The following is a 27,621-nucleotide window of genomic DNA, read 5'->3' as shown; positions in this document are numbered from 1 at the left end:
AAGTTCAAAAGTTAAACCTTTATATATGTTTACCCCTTTACCTTAGTGGAGGTGAATTTAATAGTTTGAATGTAAATTTTTCATTCTTCAGTGTTCTTTCTTCAAGATGCATAATTTATGTTCTCCAAACCTCCTTTTTCCCATACCATGCCCCCAAACGAGAAATTTTATCATTTTTATTGTTGTCTTATGCTAAGATTTTCTCCTCCCCACTCCTGAAATGTAAAGACTCAAATAAAACCCAGTAATCTAAAAAGGCATGTACCCTGCTGGATATAGTAAGAGGATTATTTCATAATTCTTAGAAATTATGATCTGGTTGGGATGTTCCAATATCATGTTAGCTTATTTAATAATGTTGATTTTTTTATATGCACGTTATATACACATTAATTTTAATGTAGGTCCAGATCTCATTTTCTATTTTCACCCATTGTTTGTCATTTTGTATGAGATTGTTTCTTTTCTTTTCTCCCTGTCTCCATGGTTTTTTATTCCTGTCCTGTTATGATCTTTGGCCTATGATGAAAAATTCTATTTCCTTCCACCAGCCTCTGTACATGCCACAACACATATAATTTGTACTCTCACAGCTCTGTGAAGGAGGATGATCTGCAGTTAATAATCAACTGTTTGGGTATTCTTGGTATCCAAGAAAGATTTTACTTATGACAAAGAACCTGGCAGGACCTGTTGGCAGTTAGGCTGCCTCTGCATTTATATTATATTGTCCTTTATTAATGTGGGCTGTTGAGAGTTGACTTGTTTTATAAGAGAAACCAGACAGAAAGGGAAGAGCTGCAGTGAGATACACTATTTTAAAAAATTAATGTTTGTTATGATAACATTTGGGTTAGAATCTAGAGGGCACATTTTTTTTAAACTTTATTTTGGTTCTAAAGACAAAAGAATTTAACCTAAAATAGAACAAAGAGAAGGGCTTTTGAGGCAGTATGATTGATTGCATGCTGAATGTAGCATTAGATTCTTGTATGAATGCATAAATTTTTATTTTCTCAATTTCCACGGTGCAAACTATTATAGCCATGCAACTTAAATATCTGTGCCTACAGCCTGAAAAATATAAGATGGAATGACTTTTTTAAAAAAGTAACAGGTCTGAGGAAAAGTGGGAGCAAATCCAAATTTTTGAAGTCCCTTTTTAATTACTTTTGTTCTTGCTAGACAAATTCAGTTTTATTTATGGCAATTAGAACTTTAATGTCATAGCTTAGTAACAGAACAAAATAAGGGTAAGTTCACATGGTGTCAATGCACATTTTAGGATGAGGTTCAAGTTGTACCAAATTATAACATTTTCATATTTAGGCTACTTTTACTGGAAAAGTTTACCTGGTATTTTAAAACCTATGAAATGGCATAAAATATTCACAGATTAAACAGGTAGTCACCATATTGGTGGCCCATTATATAAGCAATAGTAAAATCGGATACTTACTAAAAATTCAAAAAAATGAAAATTATGCTAACATCACATATGGAGCCATGGGGCTGGCCTGGTGGCGTAGTGGGTAAGTTCACGTGCTCTGCTTCGGCGGCCCAGGGTTCGCAGGTTCGGATCCCGGGTGCAGACCTGCACACCACTCATCAGCCATGCTGTGGCAGTGTCCCACATAAAGTAGAGGAAGATTGGCACAGATGTTAACTCAGGGCCAATCTTCCTCACAAAAGTAAGTAAATAAGTATATGGAGCTCTGAAGTTATTGTAGCCATACCACTTAGAACAAGTAGGTAATAATGCCAACCTCAGGGCTCTTTCTTTGGAGCCTAGGCTGGTTGACCTGACCCAGATATTTTTACCTCACTCTTCCTTACCTAACACCTAGGCCATTAAGATTTGAAGTGTTGCTAGGAATAAGGTATCTGTTCATAAATTGAGTAGAATTCTGACTAGGACATGTGTGGAGGTCCATGGGAAGACGGTATTTTTAGAGAATCAAGGCTCTGGGTAGGTTTATCATAACAGTTGGCATGAAAAGGAATGGCTGTAGGTTTGCAGAGTACACTGAACAAGAGGAGAAGTAGACATATCCCACTTTATGGAATAACTGTGTGCCAGGCAAGAGAGAGGAAAAGTAATTTTTTTGTGTAACATTTTTTGGAACTCTATATTAGGAACATGTTTCTATGGAAAATAGTTACCCAACGGATTGAGTTGAATATCTTTTGTGAAAATGATAAAAAAAAAATTTAGTCTTTTGTAGGTAGAGTGAGCGTGTGTCTTGGTTTCCCTGGGCCAGTCCTGGTTTATGCCTGCCGCATAATTAGTAATAGCACCCCTTTCACTCCCGAAAATATTCCAGTTTGAACCATAAATTATATGCTCGCCCTAATTATAGGGGATCATGGAGCTTTTCATCACTACGTAGCAACCCAGTTTTCTTTTATAGAGCTCTTCTGGTTTCCTCTCTACTAGGATTTATCTGTTAGCCTCTCCGAACCCCTATTTCCATGTGAGCAGTTCTTCAAATGCCTTTTTCTTTTCCTCATAGTTGGTGGTGAGGGCAGGGATGGATATACATTTGATTAATTTTTTATTATGAAAAATTCCAAGTACAAGAAAATAGAGGGAATAGAAAAAAGGACTCCCTTTGGATTTTATTTAAACCATTCCATTTGAACAAGATAAGGTCTGTACATTGCACTTGGTTGATAAGTTTGAAAGTCTTTCAATTTATAGGTTGTCTCCTTTTCTTTTTTTAATATTTAATACCCTTGTTAAAGAAATTTATCTTCATGTAGAGTTCCCACTCTTTGGATTTTGGAGGTTTCCATCTCCATAGTGTCAGGTAACATACTCTATTAGATTACCTCCCTCCGCCCGTATTTCATGTAAATTAGTGATTAGGTCGATTGCAAGTGTACTTTATAAGCGTAGTGTATACGTCCATTATGAGTTACATAATGTCTGCGTGATGTTAAGCAACTGTTGATATTCATTGCCTAGATCAGCCATTCTTAAACTTTACACTCTTAAAAATTGAAGGCCCCAAAGAGCTTTTGTTTGTGTGGTTTATATTGAGATTTACCAGATTAGAAATTAAAACAGAAAACCTTAAAATTATTTATTAACTAATTTTAAAATAACAGTGACAAATCCTGCTAGCATAAATAACGTGATTTTTTATGAAAAATAACTATTTCCAAAATTTTTTAAAAGTGGTATTGTTTGACATTTTTGCAAATCTCTTTAGTGTCTGACATAATAGAAGACAACTGCTTTCTCATAGCTGCTTCAGTATTTAATTTAAGTTGTTTTGGTTGAAAACTAAGAACATTTGGCCTCACACAGATACGTAGTTGAAAAAAGAAAGACTTCACATACCCACTGAGAGAATCTCGGGAACTTCAGGAGTTCTGAAACCGCACTTTTTTTGTGTGTGTGTGTGGTGAGGGAGGTTGGCCCTGAGCTAACGTCTGTTGCCAATGTTCCTCTTTTTGCTTGAGGAAGATTGTCACTGAGCTAACATTGGTGCCAGTCTCCCTCTGTTTTATGTGGGATGCCACCATGGCATGGCTTGACAAGTAGTGCTAGGTCCATGCCCAGGATCCAAACCCTCGAACCCTGGCTGCCGAAGTGGAGCATGCGAACTTAATCACTTCGCTGCTGGGCTGGCCCCTCAAACCACACTTTTGAGAACAGCACGCCTAGACCCATTATTTCCTTTATGGTTCTGAAGTGACAGTTTATGACTACATTTATTTTCTGTAATATTCCCCTCACTTATTATCTGGTTACCCTGAGATACAATTTGGATATAAAAGGCAGGATCAGTGCTTATGTCTTTTCCCCTTCCTTACCAGTTTTCAAAATAATGGATTGTTAATCTAGAAACCTCCAAAGGTGATCAATGAGGTGTTATTATTGTGTACTTATGGTTTTAAATATATTTGGTATGCTTCAGTCCCTTGCAGTTATTTTTGACATTCAGATTGTTCCATATTTGGCTTCTAAGATCTTTTTACTCATTCTCAATCATTTCCTGGCTTGTTTTTTTGATTAGTTCCTTGCTTTCTAGTTGACAAGATGTTTCAGGATCGTTTTGTACATTTCCTGCCTCAAACCTGGAATTATTCATTTCTGTCAAACTCTGGTTTCTTTTAGTGGGAAATGGGACTTTGACACCATAGTGTGGGTGCTAGGGAGAGTTCATTGCTCTAGGGTTGGTCCTCGTTTCTAGAACTTTTCAATGGACAGATCTAAAAAATGTTTTCTTTCCTCTCTTTTTTGAAATATCAGTTGTTGGTATTTGGTAACTGTTATTTCCAATTTAGTACTACATAATAATTACATAAACATAATCTTTTCCCATGCCCCAAATCCCTACTTCCACTGACGCCAATGTACTTACCCTTTGCTTTGTCCCACAGTACACACACAGCAGTTTTAGAATGGCAGAACAATATGATTACTGGAAAGTGAGTTGGTTGTTTGGTTTTGCCCTTAGGATATATCCCTCTAACGATATACAGTCAAATTACGATGTTTTAAAATCAATGGGAATAGTTCTCTATGTGATTATGCCACCAGCTTGATACACAGTGAGGTTAATTTGTTTCATTTCACTTTCAGTTTTTTCAGGGATTACTTTTTGTTTTATAATTATATAAAATGTGGTTACTAAGTGAAATTTACAAATCTATGTATAGTCAGAGAAATCTAGCTTGTAGTCTCTTCCACCCTGTTTTCTCCCTGTCCCTACATGTAAGACTTGATAGATTCATCAGGAATAATTAAAGTGATATTTTGTCATGGTACTTCTGTTGTAACACAAGAAGCATTTAAGTTAGTTTATTTACTAAAATTGTCTTCTTCTAGATTTTTCAATAACTAATAAGTAGTTTTAGCCTGAGGAAGAGGAGCGTGACTTTTCTGTTCTTCTAGGAACCATAATTTCTTGCCTTAATATAAACAGTGCAAGATAAGAAACTTCCTTTCTCTACTAAAAGTTGTCTCTTGAAGTGCTAGATCATTTTCCGTTTATCTCCCATGATTTCAGATACTTAAACCTGACTACCACTTGAGACACTGGTGCTATTTGTAGTAATAGAAAGCTCATCAATTAACGTTTCTTGAATGGTTCACCCTTAGACCTGAAATTTAGGTATTATCTTGGAAAGGATATCATCTACTTTTTAACTTTGTTATTTAAAATTTGAATTATTTGATTTTGTCAGTTTAAATTAAATGTTAAATCTTTAAAAATCTTAAGCCTTTTAAATATTGAATCTATTTTGTCTTTTCTAGTTATAATATCTGAGAAGTTACAATATCATATTTCTGCAACATATGTCAATTCTAATATGTATTTATATTATAGGCAAAAAAATATTAAATCAGGATATGTCAAATGATAAAGGAATAGTGATTAAATGTGTGAGGGTTCTGAAGTTGGATAGACCTTGGTTCAGATTCTAGTTTGCGGTTTTCTTGCTTTGGCCTTTGACAGGTTTCTTAACTTGGTAAGTTTCCTTCTTTGGCTAAATAGGAATAGTATCTTCTTCATAAGGTTGTGAGCCTTACACAGTGTGTGTAATGCATATAAAGTGATTGAAGACACAGTGGCTGGTACAAAATGAGCATCCAGGAAATGTTAGCTTTCATTTTGGAAGTTGTTGTTGTTAGGAATATTGGATCAATTCTCTAAACTCTGTCTGCACCTTACCCAAGATAAGTAATACTTACATACTGTAAATATAGCACCTGATTTTCGTGACTCCATTGGTTATGTGAAAAGAACTGTTAACAGAGGGATAATTGGTGTCCAGCTGAAATTTGTTTGAGGCTTCTGACTTTACAGATGTACCAGTGCTTACCATATAAATATAATCACATTAAAAAATTTCGTAGAGAAGAGACCTTTAAAGAAACAAAGCTTCTTTTCAGGATCCAAGGTCCTTTTCAGACGTTATTAGAAATGGTTTTATTTGAAGTGGCTTTAGTGCACCATGTATGCTAACTAGAGTTAAAGGAATTTTTAACTCTAAAATTTTAAAATACGTCTGCTTTTTAAGTGCCTTCATATAAAGCTATGGAACAACAGATTGCTCATTAGTTTTGGTGTTTGAGTTTAAAAATTTTTTTTTAGCTTTATTGAGATATAATTGGCAAATAAAATTATAATATGTTTATAGTGTACAACATGACTTGATATATATATACATTGTGAAAGGATTCCAGCGATTGAGTTAATTAACATATTCATCCCTCATATATTCACACTTTTTTTGATGAGAACCCTTAAGTTCTAATCTCTTAGCCAATTTCAATTATACTATATAGTATTATCTGCTGTAGAGTCACCATGTTATACATTACATACTTAGACCTTATTCATCTTTATAGCTAAAAGCTTGTATCCTTTTACCAACCACTCCTCATTTCTCCTACACGCCAACCCCTGGCAACCACCTTTCTACTCTCTATTTCTGAGTTTGATTTTTCTTTTTTAATGATTCCACGTGTAAGTGACACCATGCAGTGTCTTTCGCTGTCTGGCTTACTTCACTTAGCATAATGCCTTCCAGGTTCATCCATGTTGTCAGTGGCAGGATTTCCTTCTTTTTTATGGCTGAATAATATTCCATTGTAGGTAAATAGATAGATAATCGTATTTTCTTAATCCATTCATCCTTTGGCAGACACTCAGGTTGTTTCCATACCTTGGCTATTGTGAATAATGCTGCAGTGAATGTGAGAGTACAGATACCTTTTCAAGATAGTGATTTAATTTCTTGAGGAACCTCCATACTGTTTTACATAATGACCATACCAGTTTACATTCCCACCAACAGTGCACAAAGGTTCCCTTTTTTCCATCCTCACCAGGATTTGTTATCGCTTGTCTTTTTAATAATAGCCATCCTAACAGGTGTGGAGGTGGTATCTTATTGTGGTTTTGATTTGCATTTCCCTGATAATTTGTGATGTTGAATGCCTTTTCAAGGATCTGTTGGCCATTTTTATGTCTTTAGGAAAATGTCTATTCAGTTCTTTTGCCTATTTATTTATTTTTGCTATTGAGTTATATGAGTTCCATATATATATATATATATATATATATAGTGTGTGTGTGTGAGGAAGATTGGCCCTGCGCTAACATCTGTGCCAGTCTTCCTCTATATTTTATATGTGTCACACCACCACAGCGTGGCTTGATGAGTGGTGTGTAGGTCTGCCCTCGGGATCCGAACCTGCACACCCTGGGCCACTGAAGTGGAGTGTGTAAACCCAACCACTGCACCACTGGGCTAGCCCTCCTTATATATTTTTGATGTTAACCCCTTACCAGATAAATGGTTTGCAAATATTTTCTCCCATTCTGTAGGTTGCCTTCTCATTTTTTTGATGGTTTCCTTTGCTGTGCAGAAGCTTTTATTGATATTGTCCTACTTGTTTATTTTTGCTTTTTTTTTTGCCCTTTTGGTGTCAGATTTTAAAAATCACTGACAAAATCAATGTCAGGGACCTTATTCCCTATGTTTTCTTCTAGGAATTGTCTCATTTCAGGTCTTACATTCAAGTGCTTAATCTAGTTTGAGTTGATTTTTGTGTATGGTATAAGACAGGGGTCCTGTTTCATTCTTTTGCATGTGGATATTCAGTTTTCCCAGCACCATTTATTGAAGAGACTGTCATTTCCCCATTGTATATTCTTGGAGCCTTTGTCGAAAATAAATTAAGCATATATGCCTGGATTTATTTCTGGGCTCTCTAGTCTGCTGTATTGATCTGTGTGTCTGTTTTTATGCCAATACCACGACTGTTTTGATTACTATCGCTTTGTAATATAGTTTGAAATCAGAAAGTGTGATGCTCTAGCTTTTGTTTTTCTTTGACGAGATCGTTTTGACTGTTTGGAGTCTTTTGTGGTTCCATAAAAGGAGTTTTAGGATTTTTTTTCTATTGGTGAAAAATGCCATTGGGATTTTGATAGAGATTGCATTGAATCTGTAGATCACTTTTGGTTATATGGACATTTTAACAGTATTAACTCTTCCAGTCCATGAGCACAGAGTATCTTTTCTTTCATTTGTGTCTTCAGTTTCTTTCATCAGTGTTTTATAGTTTTCAATGTACAAATCTTTCACTTCCTGGTTAAATTTATTCCTAAATGTTTTATTCTTTTTGATGGTATTGTAAATGGGATTGTTGTCTTAATTTCTCGTTCCTGTAGGTCGTTGTTAGTGTATAAATTACAACTGATTTTTGTATATTGATTTTGTATCCTGCAACTTTACTGAATTTGTTTATCTGACAGTTTTTTGGTGGAATCTTTAGGGTTTTGTAGATAAAATATCTTGTCATCTGCAGACAATTTTACTTTTTCTTTTCTGATTTGAATGCCTTTTATTTCTTTTTCTTGCCTAATTGCTGTAGTTAGGACTTGTAGTACTATTCTGAATAAAAGTGGCAGGAGCAGGCATCTTTGTCTTGTTCCTCATCTTAAAGGAAAAGCTTTCAGCTTTTTACCATTGAGTGTGAATGTTAGCTGTGAGTTTATCATATATGGCCTTTATTATGTTGAGGTACATTCCATCTATACCTAATTTGTTGAGAGTTTTTATCATGAAAGAATGTTGAATTTTGTCATGCTGTTTCTGAATCTATTGAGATGATCATATGGTTTTTATTCTTCATTTTGTTAATGTGGTGCCTTGCATTTATTGATTTGGGTAGCTGAACCATCCTTGCATTTTAGGAATAAATTCCACCTGATCACAGCGTATGATCCTTTTAATGTACTGTTGAATTCATTTTGCTAGTATTTTGTTGAGGATTTTTGCATGTCCATTCAAGAGGGAAATATGGCCTGTAGTTTTCTTTTCTTGTAGTGTTCTTGTCTGGCTTTGGTAGCAGTGATGCTGGCCTCATAAAATCAGTTTGGAAGTGTTTCCTCCTCTTCAATTTTTTGGAAGTGTTTTCTAAATACCTTGGGAGTAGAGTGAGATTGAGGAGTGCTTAAATGTATTGAAACTGACTGACAGTATTTTAGAAGTAGGATTGGGAGTTCTAGGAGAGGACAAAATGATGGGCTAAAGTTGTCTTCCCCTTCCCCCTCAAAACAAAACAGGAACTGAAATGCACACGTACTTTGCTTTTTTAAAAGAATCTGTCTTTTAGAGATACATACTGAAATATTTATGGATGAAATGATATGTTGCTGGTGTTTGCTTTAGAATGGAAGAGAAGTGATAGATGTAACAAGATTGACTGTGAGTTGGTAACTGTTGAAATGATGAGTAAATAAAGTTTTGTGTAAAATTTTGATTTTATGCTTTTTTGAGATTTTTCACAGTTTTTGAAGTTTAAGATAAAAGTTTCTATAGACTTGACTTGACTGTTGTGGATTTTGTTAAAGCAGACTAGTAAACATACTCAGATGTTTTGGTCTCTCCCCATTTGTGCTACTTTGTCCTCTGAGCCCAGTACCTCTTATGACTATCATGTGATATTTCTAATTAACAGAAAAGTAGAGTGGCTGCATACAGATATAATGACTTTGTAGTAAAAGGAAATTTTAATATTTTAAAGAAGTCTATACAGATTCTGGAAAGCATTCCTGACAGGCAGATTGAAGAAGCAAATGGGTAAATTAGTAGTATGTTCAGTATACAACAGATTTCATTTTATGAGATGGTCAAATTTTTGAAAAGGTGTCTTACAAATATCAGATCAATGTCAAACAGTCAAGATTTTTAAAAGCAAATTAATAGAATATCTGACTAAGGGTGCAGATTCTTCTGTGACTACTAGCAAATCTTAGTGTTAGTGGACTTAGCGTCTTACTAGGAGAACTCAAACTAGGTTCTTCTCCTCCACTTCATACTATTGCCTTGGAAGCAGGAAAGTGGTTCCTGTTTGCCTTCCTTATGACCTCTGTTTACTTCTTGAATATTATAATCCGATATACCAGAAGTGGGTGCCTGCAATGTGCCAAGTTTATTGCTAGGGTCTTTTATGAATGTTATCTCACTTAATTCTCAAAATAGTGCTATGCGATGGTTTATAAATGAGCAAACTGAATCAGAGTGATCACACAACTAGTAATGGGGTGAGTCGAGTCTGTATGATTTCAGGATCTTTTCATTGTACCATATTACCTATCTTATTTAAGGAGCCTCCCACCTTCACCAATAGAATCTACCCTTTACTCTCCTCCTGACTTTGGGTATTGCTACCCATCTGTAGTTTCGATCTTTGTTTCTTTAGCATTCTTTGTCTGAAATTAGATGGAGTTCCTGGATCTGAATGGAGAAAGGAAATGGATTGGTTTTTATTGGGTGTTAGCCCTTAATGTGGTGATTGTAAATTCTGGTTTCCTTAATATAAAAAGAGTTACTAGCCCTCTTCCAATCAGCCATGCCTTACCATCCGTCGGTTACCGGCTTCCTTTACCCTAGACTGGCTGCAGTTTCGGGGAAGGGCATAGTGCAGAGGACTAGAATTTTTACCTCAAGTGTTGTCTCTGCGTTTTTCTGAGGAAAACGTTCATAGTCTTTATCAGATTCTCACAGAAATCTGTCATCACTATTGAGAAAGGTTTAAAACTACAAGTATCCTAAGATTTGGTTCCTAAGAGATTGTGATGCTAGACTCAGTTGATTCTTCTTTGATCTGAAAAGGTGCCCCCTTTGGCCTATTGGACCAAGCAGCAAATCACCACAAAGCTCATCTGTGAACATACTTGTTTTCTTATTTATTTTTTGAGGAAGGTTAGCCCTTGGCTAACATCCGCTGCCAATCCTCCTCTCTTTTTGCTGAGGAAGATTGACCCTGAGCTGACATCCGTGCCCATGTTCCTCTACTTCTTAATATGTGGAACACCTGCCAAAGCAGGGCTTGATAAGTGGTGCCTAGGTCCGTGCCCAGGATCTGAACTGGTGAACCGTGGGCCGCTGAAGCCGAGTGCGACTCAACTTCCATGCTGCTGGGCTGACCCCCATACTTGTTTTCTTATAAAGAAACGATCTGTGAATTCAGCTTTTACTTTTGAAAATTCAAATAATTTTGCTACTAGAGATTGAAACCTACTTAGTTTTACTTTTATCAACTTGACTTACATGTACCCTCAACTGTGCTCAATAATTTTTTCCAAAAGAAAATACTTTTTGAAAAGGAAATGAAAAAAAGGAAGGCATTAATAACAGGTCTAGAAGTCAGATGAGACTCCCTAAAAGAGTTTTTAATTAGGTAGACTAAGGAATGGTGACAAGCAGCTCCCAAACATTTGTGTTTAAAACTTTTTTGGCTTGTAAATTAGTGTTTTTATATCGTAATAGGCTGATAGTGAAATAAACATGCATTATAAGCCTCTCAAAGAAAAGATTAGGCAAATATTGTCTCCTTTGAACAGTTCACCAATGCAGGATTGGTAGAAATTCATACAAGTGTGTTCAAATAATAGCTAAAAAGTGTTAAGTTTGAAATCTGCTAGAAAAACAGTAACAAGCTATTGATAATAGGACAAATGGAGAGCCTAGTGGGTTTCTTTTTTGCTTTCATATACAGATGGAGAAAGAGTTGGGACTGTCAACCATGAAATGTGAGGCAGGTCCAGTGGTGCAGCAGTGAAGTGCGCACATTCCGCTTCAGCGCCCCGGGGTTCGCCGGTTCGGATCCTGGGTGCAGACACGGCACCACTTGGCAAGCCATGCTGTGGCAGGCGTCCCACATATAAAGTAGAGGAAGATGGGCATGGATGTTAGCTCAGGGCCAGTCTTCCTCAGCAAAAAAAAAAAAAAAAAAAAGAGGAAGATTGACAGCAGATGTTAGCTCAGGGTTAATCTTCAAAAAAAAAAACCATGAAACGCAATCTTGAATCTTAGTGGATTCTTAAGAAATCCTAAATTCATTCAGGAGCTATAGGTCACGTAATTTTTTTGGAATTCAGGGATGGGATGAGTGTGAAGACATCGTTGCTTTAAGAGAGGACTTCGTGGTGCTTTGGCCCAGCAGGTCAAAGTGGGGTACCTTCTTAGGCAGGGATCGTCTTTGTTTTGCTTTTTTGTCACCCTTAGTAAGTATCATCTTATATATTTACCAGGATATAAATTGTTTAGTCCCGTCTTAGGTAATGGTCCTTATGGACATAAAATGAAAGGATCTTGTGCAGAAGTATTATCAGTTCTCCATAATTACTATTTTTGGACACTGGTAATTTAATTTGTGGGCCAGAAACCTCAGTTGCGAAGGATCTAATGTGTTACCAAACTCATAGTATTTTTTTTATTGTATTTTCTTAATCAACAGATAAAAATTTTTGCACTTTTTTTAGGGCTAGAAGTCTGAGATCAAGGTGCCAACAGAGTTGGTTTCTCCTGAAGCCTCTCTCCATGCCTTGCAGATGGCTGTCCTCCTGCTGTGTCTTCATATGGTTGTCCCTCTGTGAATGCACATCCTTGGGATCTCTTTTTGTGTCCAGATTTCCTCCTCTTATAAGGACACTGGTCATATTACATTAGGGCCCACCCTAACGGCCTCATTTTTTTTAAATTGAGGTGTAATTGACATAAGATTGTATTAGTTTCAGGTGTACAACGTAACGATTAAATATTTGTATAAATTGCAAAATGATAACCACAATAAATCTAGTTAACATCCGTCACCTTCCATAGTTACAAAAGTTTTTTTTTCATGTGATGAGAACTTTTAAGATCTACTCTCTTAGCAACTTTGAAATATGCAGTACACTATTAACTATAGTCACCATGCTGTCCATTATATCCCCATTACTTATTTATTTTATAACTGTAAGTTTCTACTTTTGAACCCCTTCACTTATTTCTCCCACTCCCCAAAATTTTTGCACCTTTAAAAAACTATCCTTTTGTTCAAAAAGATTGGAAACCACTATTCTAAAGTTATTAGTGGTGGTCTATAAAAAATTTGTCAAAATCGGGCACAGGATTTGGGGGAAAAAAACAAAAAACATGTCTTAGTTTTTTATATTGGTCACCAAGTACTGGAAAAGGAAATACAGTAATCAAAAACAGTAATGTTAAGCATTTGGAAATATTTTACTCAGGAGAAAAGTTTATAAATAGAAGATATCTTAACAAAAAAGGGGAAATAGCAAGTAAATCCTAAGATACTTTGTATGTTTACTCCATTTTATTCAGTGCTAGAATTCTGTACTTTGCTTAGGGTCAAACTCTGATATGACAGGGAAACCAACAGAGATGATTAAAGGAGACAGTAGAATAACGGAAGTTTAGCATGATACATGGTTGTGATTATGTTTTGCAGGAGAATTTGGAGCAACTTACTATGCCAGTTGTATTCATTAACTAAAAAGTATTATTTTGTCAGTGTCCTGGAGCTAATTCATTATAAATATTCGTTAATGAATGAGAATTTTGGCCCAAATACAGCTGAAGTGTTTACTGAAACTGGATCAAAGATGAACATCTGTGTCAAGGTTTTAAAATCATTTTTCATGTTAACATCTCCAGAGAAGATTTTTAGAATCCATAAGTTTATTTATTTATTTATTTATTTATTTATTTATGCGTGAGGAAGATTGGTCCTGAGGTAACATCTGTTGCCAGTCTTCCTCTTTTTTTTGCTTGAGGAAGACTGGCCCTGAGCTAAGATACAACATAGAGAATGTGGGATGCTGCCACAGGGTGCCTTGATGAGAGGTGTGTAGGTCCGCACCTGGGATCCAAGCTCACAAACCCAACCACTATGCCAGCAGGCCAGTTGAAGTTAAGTATTTTTGATGTTTTGCATGATGGGAACTCTTGAATTTCATGGGTCTCATAACAAACCACTAGCTAGTTGTTCCAGAGATGTTCCTCCTCTTGGGCTTCTAGGGAAATAACGTACTCACAAATTTAATTTTACTCAGTAACCTCCTATGAGTAGATACAAGCTAGTTTTTTGCTTAAGCAAAACAATGTCTATCAGTGTTTCTTTGAGTTGATCCTCATTACTGTTACTTTTTAAGTTACAAACTATTCTAAGTTTAATTTCACTGTTATCACTATAGCTTATGGTGAGTAGTTTAGTAACAGAATGTGTAGTGGTGTATATTTGCATTGACCTTGATTTGGGCCTATTTTCCACTGACTGGACCTTAAGATATGTGTGCCTTGTGGTTCCAATAGAAATCATCCATACACATCCCAAATGTTTTTGTTCTGTGACACTCACCATTACTACTGAGTAGTTTTTGACTAGAAAGTACACCTCAGTCGAGTAGGTGAGCCTTTTTACCCTAAGTTTGCCATCACTCTAAGATTCTTTTACTACTCTTAGAAACTGCTCACTAAAAATAAGGAGAACAGGGGCCGGCCCGGTGGCACAGTGGTTAAGTTCGCACGTTCCACTTCAGTGGCCCGGGGTTCACTGGTTTGGACCCCCGGTGCAGACCTACGCACTGCTTATCAAGCCGTGGTGTGGCAGGCGTCCCACATACAAAGCAGAGGAAGATGGGCACAGATGTTAGCTCAGGGCCAGTCTTCCTCAGTGAAAAGAGGAGGATTGGCAGAAGTTAGCTCAGGGTTGATCTTCCTCAAAAAAAAATAAATAAAATAAAAATAAGGAGAATAACCGGTCACTACTTCAGTAATGAGCCACTGCTTGTGTGATGTAATCAGTCCTTATCTTTAATATGCAGGTTTATGGAATGTCACATTTTACCTGCTTTGGCGTGTTTCGTCTGTTTTATCCATTTCATTTATTGACATATAGCATATGTAGGAATCTGTATCACTGCTGTGGGTCATATGTATACTTGCAGTTAGCTCTGCTGTAAGGAGAAATTTGCCTTCCCAAGAACACAAGAAATTTTATTATCAACAAACTCACATCAGAAAAAATTGCTTACAATGATTTTTTTATTAAGAAAAAATAATTGACATTTTCAGTAGCCATAAGTGTGTAATTTAAAACCTAAATATCACTCAGCAAATGTATCAATTGGTACATTAAGCTCTTTATCCATCTTAACTTTTGCAAAAGATTGATGACCTTTCTTTCCCTGTCGCCACCACCTGTCATTATAAGCAGATCCCTCTCACCCATTTTTATGATAAACAAGGGGATAACTCCACTTGGCAGATGTGATATATTTAGCTGATATTTCTGAGATTTGGTGTAAAATAATCCTGTGGAAGTGGAGTGGTTACAGATAAAATAAGATTGGCTAGGAGTTAATTGTTGATTAAAGCTGGGTAGGATCCATGAGTTGATTACAGGGTTTTCTTTGGTTTTGTATTTGTTTGAAATTTTTCATAATAAAGTTTTTTTTAAGATGCAAAAAATAGCCTATCAGCCAGGATAAGTAGTGTGAACAAAATTTTGAAGCTAATGAAGAAAGGAGGTCTTGTTCCATTCAGGCAAAGGAGTTAGAACTAACCCAATAGGCATTGGGGAGCCTCTGTAGATTCCCAATAATGGGATGATAATGATCAGAGTTATGCTTTAGAAGGGTTCATGTCATGAAAGAATGAAAAGTAGATTAGAAGGTCGAGAACCCAGAAATAGTGAGACCAGTTCATTGCTATTATGCAACCTTGAAATTATAAGGAGGCGAGTAGTGTTACTGAATGAATAGATAAAAGTCTGTGAGGAAGGAGGAAGAACAGCTCTGCATCAAGGCTCTTAGTCAGGTGCTAGTGACAGCACAGTGAAAAGGAGAAGTTTTCTACTCATCGGTTCAGGGCTTAGATTTGGACTGTGTGGGTATCTGGTGTCATAATGGAGTATACAAAGTGAATTTGTAGCTACAGTGTAGGTACAATTATAGTCAATATTTTGGCTCTATCTTTTAGCAAATCAGTATTAACAAACCTCTTGTGGTTTCAGAGTTTCTTCTCTTTCCAAGGGTAATTAAAAATGAAGGCATCATATTTTACACTGCTGAGGCAGAACAGAGTTTTGATAACCTGTTTGAAACCAAAGAGCTCAAATCTTCTAGATTACTTACATTTTTCAGTCAGAACCCTATGGCTGCCAACTGAATTACAGATGGCTAGCATAATTTGTTTTTTCATTACTGGAAGAAGAAATATAGAACTTGGTGCATTCTGTTAAAAGAATTAAAAGTTATCTCATGGGACAACTATAAGAAAATACTTTGGTTCTGAAATAGTGGCTTATCTAGGTTTTATTTTGACTATCCCAGCCCAAATTTAGTGAAAAGGCACCTGAGATCACCTATTTAGTATATAAGAATTTTAGAGGACAGTAGCACATCCAATCATTAGTCTTAAAAGTGTATCACAGAATTATTGGGAATTTGTAGCTAACTTTCATTTTAGGGTTTTCTTTTAGAATGTAGAGAGTCTTCTAAGGAAAAGATTCTATGAGGAAAGTTAGAATTGAAATTGTTTTCAGCCTCATGAGAAAATGTAGCCTTCCCCCTTTGTTTGTGGGAGTGTAAAATGGTTTTAACTCTGTGGAGGGTGGTTTGGCATCACTAATAAATATGCTCATGCCATTCCAGCTCTTTCCCTTCTAGGAAGGTGTCTTAAGGAGGTGTGTGCACATATATGTGACTCTTCAGTGCAGCACTGTGTGTATTATGGAAAATTAGCAACGATCTGTAAACACCCACCTGCAGAGGACTGACTGAAATTACAGTAGATCCGTAGGATAGAGTACTGTGCCATCATTTAAGAGGAAGAAGTAAATTTGTACATACACATATAAAAGATGTCCAAAATTTATTGCTAAATGAACAAAGCAGATTACAGAACAGTAGAGTTAGCACCTGTATCTTTGGGGTCTCTTTGGGAAGTGGAATTGTGTGAGAGTTACACTTTTACTTTTTATGCTTTTGTAATGTTTGCATATTTTTAACAAGCATTTGTTACTTTTATAATAAGAATAAAGATACTGTTGTTGGTTGGGGAGGGGAGCCCTATTGTGCATATCAGAATTATTAAGCTTTAAATTCCTTTACTGTTATACTTAGCTACCTGGTCTGCCAAATAATCACAGAACATGTATGGTCAGATTCTGTTCATCTTGTTTTGAGGGTTCTTGCTTGGCATTGTCCTTTATTCTTAATGGAATTTTCCGTGAGACCAGTCGGTGATAAGTTTTATCTAAACAGTTTAAGAGATTTATAAAAGAATCTCTTTCTCTAAGAGACTCCTCTGTGTCACTGGTGAACTATGGAGTGGTTTGGAGTTTTCTTTTTTTGGGAGGGAAGGTGGTGTTTTTCTTCAGAATGACTCATTAATTGAAGAGGCACACTTTAGGACTTTTTTTTCCCTTCATGGTTGTGAAAATGCAATACTTGGCACATAAGCCAACCTAAAGAGTTCACAAATTGCCTACCCTCTCCTACTTTGGATAAGAGAAGATTTTTAAAATAGCACTTAACATAGTTTTTATACTTAGTAATTACTCACTTTATGTTTGCTGAATGAATGAATGAAGAAAAAACTGGCAAATCTAGATAATATAAATCCCAAGAGAGCCAGGAATTTTAATCTGGATTTGTTTGTCTAATGTAGCACCAATAATAAATAATTGGTGCTTAGTAAAAAAAATTTTGTTTTAATTCAGATATTGCTATCTAAAAATCAGTAGTAATTACTTTAATGAATAGAAGCTATACATTAAAATTCTAATTTCCTTTCTTCTGAGCTCCACCACTGTGTGTGTGTGTGACTCCTTGCAAGTTAATATTTTTGTAGCTCTGTTTCTTCATCTGTAAAATAATGAATTAGACTCTAAATTTAAAACCAGATTTTTTTTATCAACTGGAGAAATTTTTCCTAAACTATAGGAAGTATAACAGATACTAATGTCTCATAAATGTCATAACCCGCTTCATCTGGAGGAGTTAAATGTGGTTCCCATTTCAGAGTTTGAAAAAAAAAGATCTGGTCAGAGAAGAGGCAAACATAGAGGTATGAGAGGTTCTTTTCCTGTCTAGTGTGGTACATCGGTCTAAAGCACGCTCTGAGGCTCCAAATACAGTAGGACATGCAATTGGGATAGTGTAAGTTATAAATTAGGCTTACAATCTGAAGCAAGTTAATGCAGGCTCTAGAAGTTCAGGGCTGAAGAGAAGGAAGAAAAGAGAAAAACACTGGGGTAAACAGTTAAGAGAGACTAAAGAAATGTCATGAGAATAAAAAGTCTTGAGAATATAGCTCTTTAAATAGCTAAATCTAAGTTCTTTGAGGGTGATACTTAGGAAATTTTTAGTCTTCTAACTGTTTCTTGTTAGGGATAGAAAGAGTGTATCCATGGTTAGTTTAGCATCTGTTTATCATTCCTAAACAAGTTATAAATATTTCTTTTTCTTCGATGTCAACTTAAAATAATCTAAGATTGTAGTATTTAATTTCATTATTTTTGGCATCTACCACCACTCTCCCTCCCTTCGAAGTACACCTGAGTATGTCTTGGCCTCTATAGTAATTACCATTAATAAAATTTTTCATGGGAAAAGAAATTCTTAGAATAGACTAAAATAGGAATTTTTTAAAACTGGATTTTAATTATCTCCTATTCTAGTAAACTTAGTGCTTTTATAGGCATTGGTTTATTGTGCCAAGACCAGTAGCCCCTTGAGGGAGTGTAAATTTAGGCAAAGGAGCCAAGAGATAAACAAGTGTTACAGGAGAAGAGGCGGGAGGAAAGGAAAACTTTATCTTGGCTCTAAGTTAGTAAATCATGACATTTCTTTAGTCTGTCTTAATTGTTTACCCCAGTGTTTTTCTCTTTTCTTTTTCTTCAGCCCTGAACTTCTAGAGCCTGCATTAACTTGCTTCAGATTATTAGCCTAATTTATAACTTATACTATCCCAATTACATGGACTTTTCACTGGATCTCTGTGCACTTTCTCTCTTCTTAGAGTTCATCTCTTTATTTTCTAATTCTTACTTATTTCTTCCAGTGCTTATCACTTATCTCTCCTACGCTGTTTTTTTCATGTTTCCCACATATCCTCATTTCACATTATTTGCTGTAGCAAAATTGAAATACATATATGGTTGGAGAAGGTGAAAAAAGTTTTTAGCCACAGTTGAGTTATTAGTAGCAGCTCCTTTTTCTTCACATATAATTAAAAGTTCCAGAGTGCCATTTAAACTCGTTTGCTACATACACTAGTCTACTTGCACGTATGAGTCAGCAGGACAGGTGTTATTCTTTCTGTTGTACGGATGAGAAAACTGAGACTTGGAAACAGTGCGTGAATTGCCTAAGCCAGTGCCGGGGTTCATAGAAATTTGGAGCAGAAAGAAACCCAATGAAGATTTTACTTTGAGGAGTTTAAGGTTCATCTATAAAAAGTGATTTTTTTTTTGATCACCAAACTAATTAAGTTATAGGTTAGAACTTAAATTTCCTAACTCCTAATATAGTACTTTTTCCTAACATACTTTTTCTTCTCCCAGGGGAAATAGCTATGTGTTAGAGTATAAAGGCAGTGTTTTTCCTCATTATTTCAGTTTGGGTTGGAGGTGGAAGATGAGCATATAATGAATGTGGCTGTCACATCCTTCTCAAACAAGTTGGTCATGTAGATAAAGTGCATTTGTATATTTATTGCATTTTGAACTGTTCTGTGATTTGAAAATTAAATTGAGGGTAATAATCATACCAAAAAAACTTTCTGATATTCTTTCCCCATCTCCCCTTTTTACTATTTTGAGTCATTCAAAAGAAAGAAATTGAAGTATAGAAGTATGTAAGAATAAATTCAGCTTACATGTATAACAAAATTTTGAATAATCAGTAGGTTCAGAAATGGAATCTTTAAAGCTAATGTCTATTTTCTTTTAACTCTTATTGAAAATTTTCCTGAAATGTTTTTTTCTTTAGCTGAGTTAAATTTATTCATTTATTGGGCTATTAAAGATCTTTTATTGCTTCAGAGTTATTCTGTATATCTGTTCATGATTTAATAGTTTAGATATAGGGATAGTAGATTGGGCTGCATGTATCGATTTCGGGATCTATCTTAGATGCTTGTCTTTTTAGTGAATCCAAGTTTAAGGGTTATTGCCTTCAAAAGGAAGAAATTTGGCTAGAAATGTGGCTTCCTGCTAGTTGGAGTTTAGAGAACTGAGGTTTGTGTATTCAGGGTCTTTTATTTAGTAAGAAGAAAATCCTAATAATTTTATTACAATACTGTATGAATAACCTTGATGGCGAAGCTCTGAAGAAGAAACTAGACCTAGGAGATGAGGAATCTTGAGAAGACCTTTAAATTGAGGATACTCAAGTTAGATTCTGAAACAGTAACTTGTGGCTAATAGGGTGAAAATAATCATTAACCCTCGTAGAAGATTTGAAGTAATGTTGCCCTTGAGGAAAATGGACATTGCATAGTGTGATGATATTACTCAACCCACCTTTAATGTCAGCCTAAGCAAGAAGAGATTTTTCTCTTGTTTTCTAATACATGCCTATTTTTAACATACTGAATTTGACATAATTTTAAAAATATCTCTAAAAATACCTTTCTGGTCCTGAATTAGTGAGTGTGTGTATTTGTCCTTACTTTGAAGTCTCATAATTGGGCCTTAGATTCCAGAGTGATTTTCAGACTTAGGGAAGTCACTACCTCGCAAAATGTTTTCTTATGAGAGTGAGGAAAATATTTGTAAAATTTCAGTGTAATACCTTGCTGTTAATACGATAAGAGAATATATTCATAAAAGTAAAAATGTGCTTAGTGTTTTCTTTACAATTAAATGATGGATGATAGATATTGTAAAGCCAAAGGCATTTTTTAAAAGGGACATTTTGAGAATGTGGCTTGTTTGTAGATATCTAAATATATATTCACTTAAATGTTTTATCAGAGGCCGAAATTGAGGAAGAGATTTGGATTTCTGGTGGTTTGTGGAGAGAGTTGATCAGAGATTGCTCCTTGGCTGAGTTGCTGTCTGCAGAGGCTGTTTAACAATTGTTTCTCTGGCAGCAGATCTTGTTCATCTGGATTGCATCATTTCTGGGAGGACGGCCAAGGTCCACAGCCTCAGTACAAAGACTGTCTGAAGCATATGAGGCCTGTTCTCTTTCTGAAGCGGCACTCCTCTTCCTGCCAGTCCTCTTCACAGGATTACTGAAGCAGACTTGTTCTGAATTTCTTTCATTGGATTGGCTGTTTATTGGACCCTTGTCTCCCAGCTGCTTCCGGCTCACCTGGCTGATGCAATTTCTTTTTCTGAAATCTCTGTTAGAATTGTTCTTAAAGCACGTTTTGTCTGTCTTTGAGAGTGACCAGACAGATCACATGGGTCTTGTGCTTTCAGCAAGTCATATAGAGAAGAGACTGTCAAAATGACAAATACAAAGACTATTGACCATTTCTGAACCCAATTAAAAAAGACAGGGGTATTTATAAAACATTTCTGGCATGTTCCCTTTAACAGCCTTTTCCCTAGAAACAGTATGTAAATGGTGACTTCTCAAAAAGAGTACTCAGTGCTAGGAGACAGGCTGGTTCTGCTTCTGAATCCAAGAACTTACTAGCGTTACTGCAGATTCTGATGGAGTGTTCTGGAAATAGTTAAGTTGAAATTCTGACACATTTATTTTCCCCCTACTGTGCACTCACATGTTTATTTCTCTTTTTTCTCCTGTCGTTTCTTGTCTTATTTGTTGTTGCTAAAGGAGTCTACTTTTTCTTCCTTGGTTCATTTAATTTTTTTCTGTCCTCCTTTTACTGTTACCTTCATACGTTTTGTTTTTATAATTTCAAGTATGCTCTTTTAAAATTGTTTCTAAAGAATAGTTTATTTTCCAATTTTCAATAAATTAAGAAATCCATAAAATATCAACATAGGATAGATTTCCTCTCTACTGCTTGGTAATGGGAATCCCATGAACAGCTCTTTTCACGTATAGTGATATATTAACATGTCAAGTGTTAATACCTCATTCTGGCTAATGTTAAATTTGACTTTTTTCTTCCCAGAAGTCCTGGATCACCTATTTTCTTTTACTTTTTGGAGAGTGGAAAGTTAATTAAGGCTCTGTTTTTCCACTATAGAGTTGACCACAAATAACATTGACGCCCTTTTGTCACTCTTTTTTTCTGTAGTCGGACAAGAGGATAGGTGGGATGGAGTCGGGGGAAGAAAGGAGTCGTGTGAACTTGTACTTAAATAGATGATGATAGGTCCTTGTCTGACTGGAGAGTAAATTTGACATTTGATTAAAGAAAAGCTTCTGAGTTTAGGAAGAGGTCACTGGAGAAGAGAAGCACCTCCTAGGAAAGATAAAGAGAAGGGAATTTCTTGGGAAATGGGAGAGAATTCTAGTTTGAAGGAAAGTGAAGGATTACCTAGTGACATCAAAGTATTTACCACTTCTTAAGTCAAATAAAGATAATTTCCTTTTCCACCCTTTATTTAGGTTCTGGCTTCACTGGCAAATAGGATATAAAGGTTAAAGGATAAAAATAAAATACTAGATGGGGCATAGGTTGGTAAACAAGGCAGTATAGAGAAATGAAGCATAAAATTCTCGGTAAAATATTCTTTCTGTAGAATTCTCTTCTGTGTCCATCAGTGTTATTTCTTTCCATACTAATTTGTGTCTCAACTTTTTCTAGGTCTTCAGAGCTACTGGAAGCTAATTTTTTGGGACTTCATATTCAGAGATCTATAAAAAGGTGACTGAGCCAAATAAACTCTTTTAATTTGTTTTAGTTTTTGAATTTTAATGGATGCTAAAATCACATGTTGAGTTAATGGTGATCATAATTCATTCAGCAAGTATTTCTCAAACACCCTCGCAGGCATTGTTCTGGACGTTGAAATTACAATAGAGGATAAAACAAAAATCCCTGACCTCGTAAAGTTTATATTCTGATAGGAAGAGACAGACAAATTAACAAGTAAAAGATATCTTGAAATTGTTCCACCTAGAGACAGAGTTAAGTCTTACCGTTCTCTCTAGACGCTCTTCAAACTCTGTGATAAATTAATGACTGCTATAACTACTAAGCTTGGTAAACTAAACTAGGAGTCTGTTGTCTTCGTTTATAAAACTAGAGTGATTATAATAAGAAAATATTGCATATAGCATGATCTGTTAAAATTTCTTCAGTTAACATTTTAATAGCTACATGTTGCAGAGTGTTAAGTGAATTAAGAAGCCCCAATATTGTGAAAGCATTATTTAGAACAAGATGGCCAAGCTCACCTATAATGATTGCCTTCATCAGAACAGTGGAAGGATCATGTAAAACTAGACAAAGGGAAACTGGAGGAATTCATGAAAGAGAAATTCATAGTTAAGTACTTAATGTTTCTTAAAGTTACTTGTCAACTGTCCAAATTAGCTGCGTTGGGATTTCATTAGGGAATGTATTAATGGTTTATTCACTCATTCAGGACGTATTTTCTGAAGCAGTTTTCCCATCTTTTCCTTTTAGTATATCTTTTAAACATTATAGAAAAATAATATCAGCTTAGGTTTATAAGTTTTCTTTTATCCAGTAGCCTACTTTTTTTTTATGGGCATATAATAGTAATAGCTATGACAAAGGATTTTTAATGGTGTTGAGTAAATTTTTTTGTCCTTGACTGAAAATACAACACATGATCCAGATTCCTGTATTGGTCGGGGGAGGTAGGATCATTATCAGACTGATCTGATCATCAAACCCAGGCAGCCTCTGGGCTTTTTTCAAATTTGAATTATACAGTGATACTAAAATTAGAGAAAGAGTTGTAACCAGCACTCTTCAATATTTAACTATGCTCTTTGGGGCATATTTGATAAGTGATTTGTCTTTTCTCATTTTTAGATTTTATTTCAATTTCCCAGAGGCTTGGAGGATGTACTGCCTGAATTTCTGTTTGGATGTATTGTTAGGGAAAGGAAACATTTGTGTAAGATGAACCCAAAGGCAGACACTTATATTAGTCACTTCTGTTTTATGAGCTATGAAGAAACAATAGATAGGAAGATTTTTTCCTTTTCATTTCAGTCTCAAGTCTAGCAGTATGTCACCTCCAGTTGAGTTGGAATAGATATATTGCCACACCCAGATTTAGAGAGCCCTAGATCCATTGGTGAGATCCAGCTCTTTCAAAGTGTATGTGTCAGGGAGGACTGCTTATAACAGTTGATAGTTGTTCCAGCATTCTAAAGTAACAGCACAAAAGAGTAATTTATCTTTATGCATTCTGAAAAATCTTGGCCTAATTCACTGTTGACAATTGGTTTTCTTATCCACATTAATTTGCTTCATATATCAAAGTAAGATTCAAACATCTCAGATTGTCTACCATTAAAATTTGCATTAAATGCCCTGGATTGACTCAATATCATAATTTTCATTCCATTTGGTTTTTTTAGTATAAATAATCACTTTACTTTTTTATTGTCTTATTTGTCTTACCATGAATCAGTATATCATTCATGACTCTTTTTGTAGTATTTCTGCAAAAATATGTACTAACATGGATCTGTAACATTTACATTTACTTTCTTCCCTCCCACATAAAATGGTTGTTGTTTGACCCTTTTAATGGTTTTTTAACATTAATACAAAACTACTAACATAAAATCATGCAAAGTGCACTGTTTTCCCTTTGCACCATACCTCTAAATCTCTTAGTCTACTTTTGCTTTTTTACACTTCAGTAGTTTGTGAATCTTTCTGTTCCCAAATTCCACTGGTAATGGTCACCAATTCAAGGTATCCTCACTCCTTTTCCATGCAAAATTTTCTAATCTTTATCATGAAACAGTACTCTTTGTTGTTTATGTTTTATTCATACCTAACAGTGGATATTATCTCACAAATATAGTTGTAAAAATAATTGCATTTTCTCCCGAAATTATAGTTAAAATGGTTTAAAAGAAAGGAAAAGAAGGCAATAAGAAACAGCTGTATCAAATCAAATATAAACAAATTGATCTATTTTTATCACATTTAATTTGGTAGAAATAACATTGGCTACTGGTAAAACTGCATTTACTTGTGGCATAGAAAAAAAGTTTAAAGGAGATCTTGAATTGCTAAAAAATTAATTTAAACTATGATATTTCTATTAACCATCCTATGTTTTAGAACTTAGTTGGGTCCTAGGCTGCCAGAAAATTTTGTTTGATGAGCATTTGTAGAATGAGGGAAATGTGCTTATTAAGGAACTAGGTAGACAGTTACTTTCCCTGTGTCTGAAAAGAAAAAAAAATTTAAATGAAAACTAAGCATAACTTTTGCTTCCTTGCTTTGTGGAACGTTAATGCAGTACAGAGTAAACATGGGACAGTGTGTAGATCCCTTGCTGTACTTATTTTATTTTTATCCCTTAAAGCCTTGTGCAAAAAATATTCAGTAGTATTTTGGGTAAATTTAAAGAGCTCTCTGATTACTAGGTATTTTCCTTTTCTGTGGCAGGATTCCTCATGTCCATAACATGTTGGTTGAGGCTCTGCAGCTCACCCCCACTCTCAGAGTGGCCAGTCTCCATTAATTGGACCCCGTGATTTCTACTCTCTGCTGTGTTGGACGTCATGAGCATTGCAATCCCTCTGGGAGTCACCACACCAGATACATCCTACTCAGATATGGCTGCTGGATCAGAGTAAGTGCTACTTCTAGGTAGTAGGTGCAGTACCAGTTTGAGTGGAGACAGCTTTCTTATGGGCATCTAATAATAAATATGTAGTATTTTCTAAATCCAAGCCTAGCCTGCTATAAATGATATTAGACCTTTCTCTTTGCCCCATAGAAGCTGGAGCATAAAAAGATTTAGAAGAGGAAGGAAAAGAATTTGGGGGACATTTTTTCTGAGTAAATAATTAATAGAGTTAAATTTGTAAAGTAGTGATTACGTTTTCATTAGTTTTGATGGGTGGAGAAGATCGAAATAAAGTAGGTGCCAATACCTGCTTCTGTAGAGTTAGCTATTATTCTGATGGATGGAGATAAGGAGGAGTTCTCTCCAACTGATTTTCTTTGAAGGCCTCTTCCTATGTACTTCTCATTGTTCTAGAGTAAAGGGGCTGAAACTTTATATGGGCAGGTTACTTAGACCTTCTACATTTGGGTAGAAAACAGAAAGCAGTGTCATTTGTTTTTTATAATATTTGTTGCCTAGAAAGAGGACCTTCAAAATCAGTGGTACCAAACTTTCTTTTCAGCTAAGAGCAGCTTTAGAAATTCAGAGTTTGTCGAAAAGCCCAATCCCTAAAATAGACTCAATTCTTGAAGAATTTAAATGCCAAATGGCAATGAAGGTAGGCCTTCGTTATAAAACTTTATATATTATTCAAAGTTTTAAAAATTTTAGCCTTTTGTATCCCTTCTCTTTTAAGTTGTCCAAGATTCCCCCTGCTCACAGATTCCCCCTCTTGTCCTTTTACCTCCCTTGTACCCAATCTTCCTTGCTTACAGAAAGGAAGTGGAAGCCCCCTACCTTTCAAGACGAAGTGGCACTACACCAGGATGTGAAAGTCCAGCGAAAGAGACCCAAGGGGCCTAGGGGGCAGCACACCCCCAGAAGCCAAGTCTATTCCAGGCAGTACCAGGGATTAGGGTCTGGGCTGGAAAAATCCTGGTGTTTTGAATATGTTCAGGTCCAGTTCAGACTCTTGATCCCACAGCCACTTCTTGAGTGAGGTGGGTGTTGCTCTAATTCCCCTGTTTCTCTTGCCATTTTCACAATCCCTGGGGATTCTTCCCCCTTCAGCAAAGCAAAGCAATTGTACCAGAACTCTGGGTTCAACTGCATCCCTGAGTAATAGTGGTTTTCTTCCTTAAAACTGAGAATGTTAGTAAAGAGTATGTACATTTCTTCACAAAGCCACCTAGGATAACTTAACTGTTTATTGACTTTCTTAAAGAGAAAGCCTTAAAATGAAGCTGCCCTAAAAAGCAGTATATTTTATTCTGGGGTGGTCTAGAATTGAAAGCAGTTTTTGGCCTTATTCCCTTATATATAAAAGGAAAGATGGAGGGAGGGGGAGGGAGAAGGGTGGATTGTGTTCCTTACATGGCTTTTTTTCCTGTTTTTAAATTTTTTGCATGCTAAAGAGTTTTAGTTATGCCAATATGGAACTTACAATTTTACAACTGTTTCCCAAGTAAAGTACTTAAAAATCTTCCTGGATCAGTAGGTGACATAGTTGTATAGCGTTAATAGATTTTTATAGTCAACCACTAGCCTCCTATATGGAGTAACTAGAAAACTATATAGGTAGACAGCATTAACTTTTGTGAGAAATTTCAACAAAAAGATTAAATCAATGAGTTTGAGATTAGTAGATAAGAAAAAGACCTAAAGCAATTATTCTTAAAACTGGTATTTTTCCCAGAATACAGAGATGACTGCCCATAAATGTTGCTAGGGAGTCCAGAAGTAATTGCAGAAACAAAAAATACTGCTGTCCTCAAAATTTGACTGCAGTGTTTCTGTTTCCTGAAACATTTTTATCTGTAATCTCCAGACAGATTTCTGATACTGTGGTCATAACTAATTACACAGTTATTCATTTAGTATTTCTCCAAAGCAGGAGAATTCAGCAGTTGGCTTTTGTACCAGTCTGTTAAATTATCAATGATATTTGTTAATACTTTACCATGCATATTCTGCTGTCATACATATTCCACTGTTCTGGGCACCCTTAAGATTAGACCTGGTATGAAGGGCAACAA

The 27,621-nt window shown here is 35.6% G+C and overlaps 1 protein-coding gene across 28 annotated transcripts in view; it reads left to right on the top strand.

Annotated features, from left to right (window-relative positions):
• SETD5 (SET domain containing 5) overlaps nucleotides 1-27,621 on the top strand; it is a 76,313-nt gene that overhangs the window by 7,624 nt on the left and 41,068 nt on the right. For 15 of the 28 annotated variants that reach the window (XM_014857950.3, XM_014857951.3, XM_014857947.3 and 12 more), the window contains exons 2-4: nucleotides 22,561-22,620; nucleotides 25,363-25,549; nucleotides 26,362-26,586. Coding sequence is in view for 7 of the 28 variants with exons in the window: in XM_044754199.2 (XP_044610134.1) it covers nucleotides 25,479-25,549 (71 nt within the window). In the remaining 21 variants the exon portion in view is untranslated. Of the gene's footprint in view, nucleotides 1-22,560; nucleotides 22,621-25,362; nucleotides 25,550-26,108; nucleotides 26,205-26,361; nucleotides 26,587-27,621 lie in introns of all 28 variants that reach the window. The other 13 variants (XM_044754199.2, XM_044754197.2, XM_014857953.3 and 10 more) reach the window with 2 other exon arrangements.

Source organism: Equus asinus, chromosome 21, assembly GCF_041296235.1.
Source record: "Equus asinus isolate D_3611 breed Donkey chromosome 21, EquAss-T2T_v2, whole genome shotgun sequence".
Taxonomy (NCBI): Eukaryota; Metazoa; Chordata; class Mammalia; order Perissodactyla; family Equidae; genus Equus; species Equus asinus.
The sequence above is the reverse complement of the archived record's forward strand: the minus strand, read 5'-3'. Positions and strand labels throughout refer to the sequence as shown.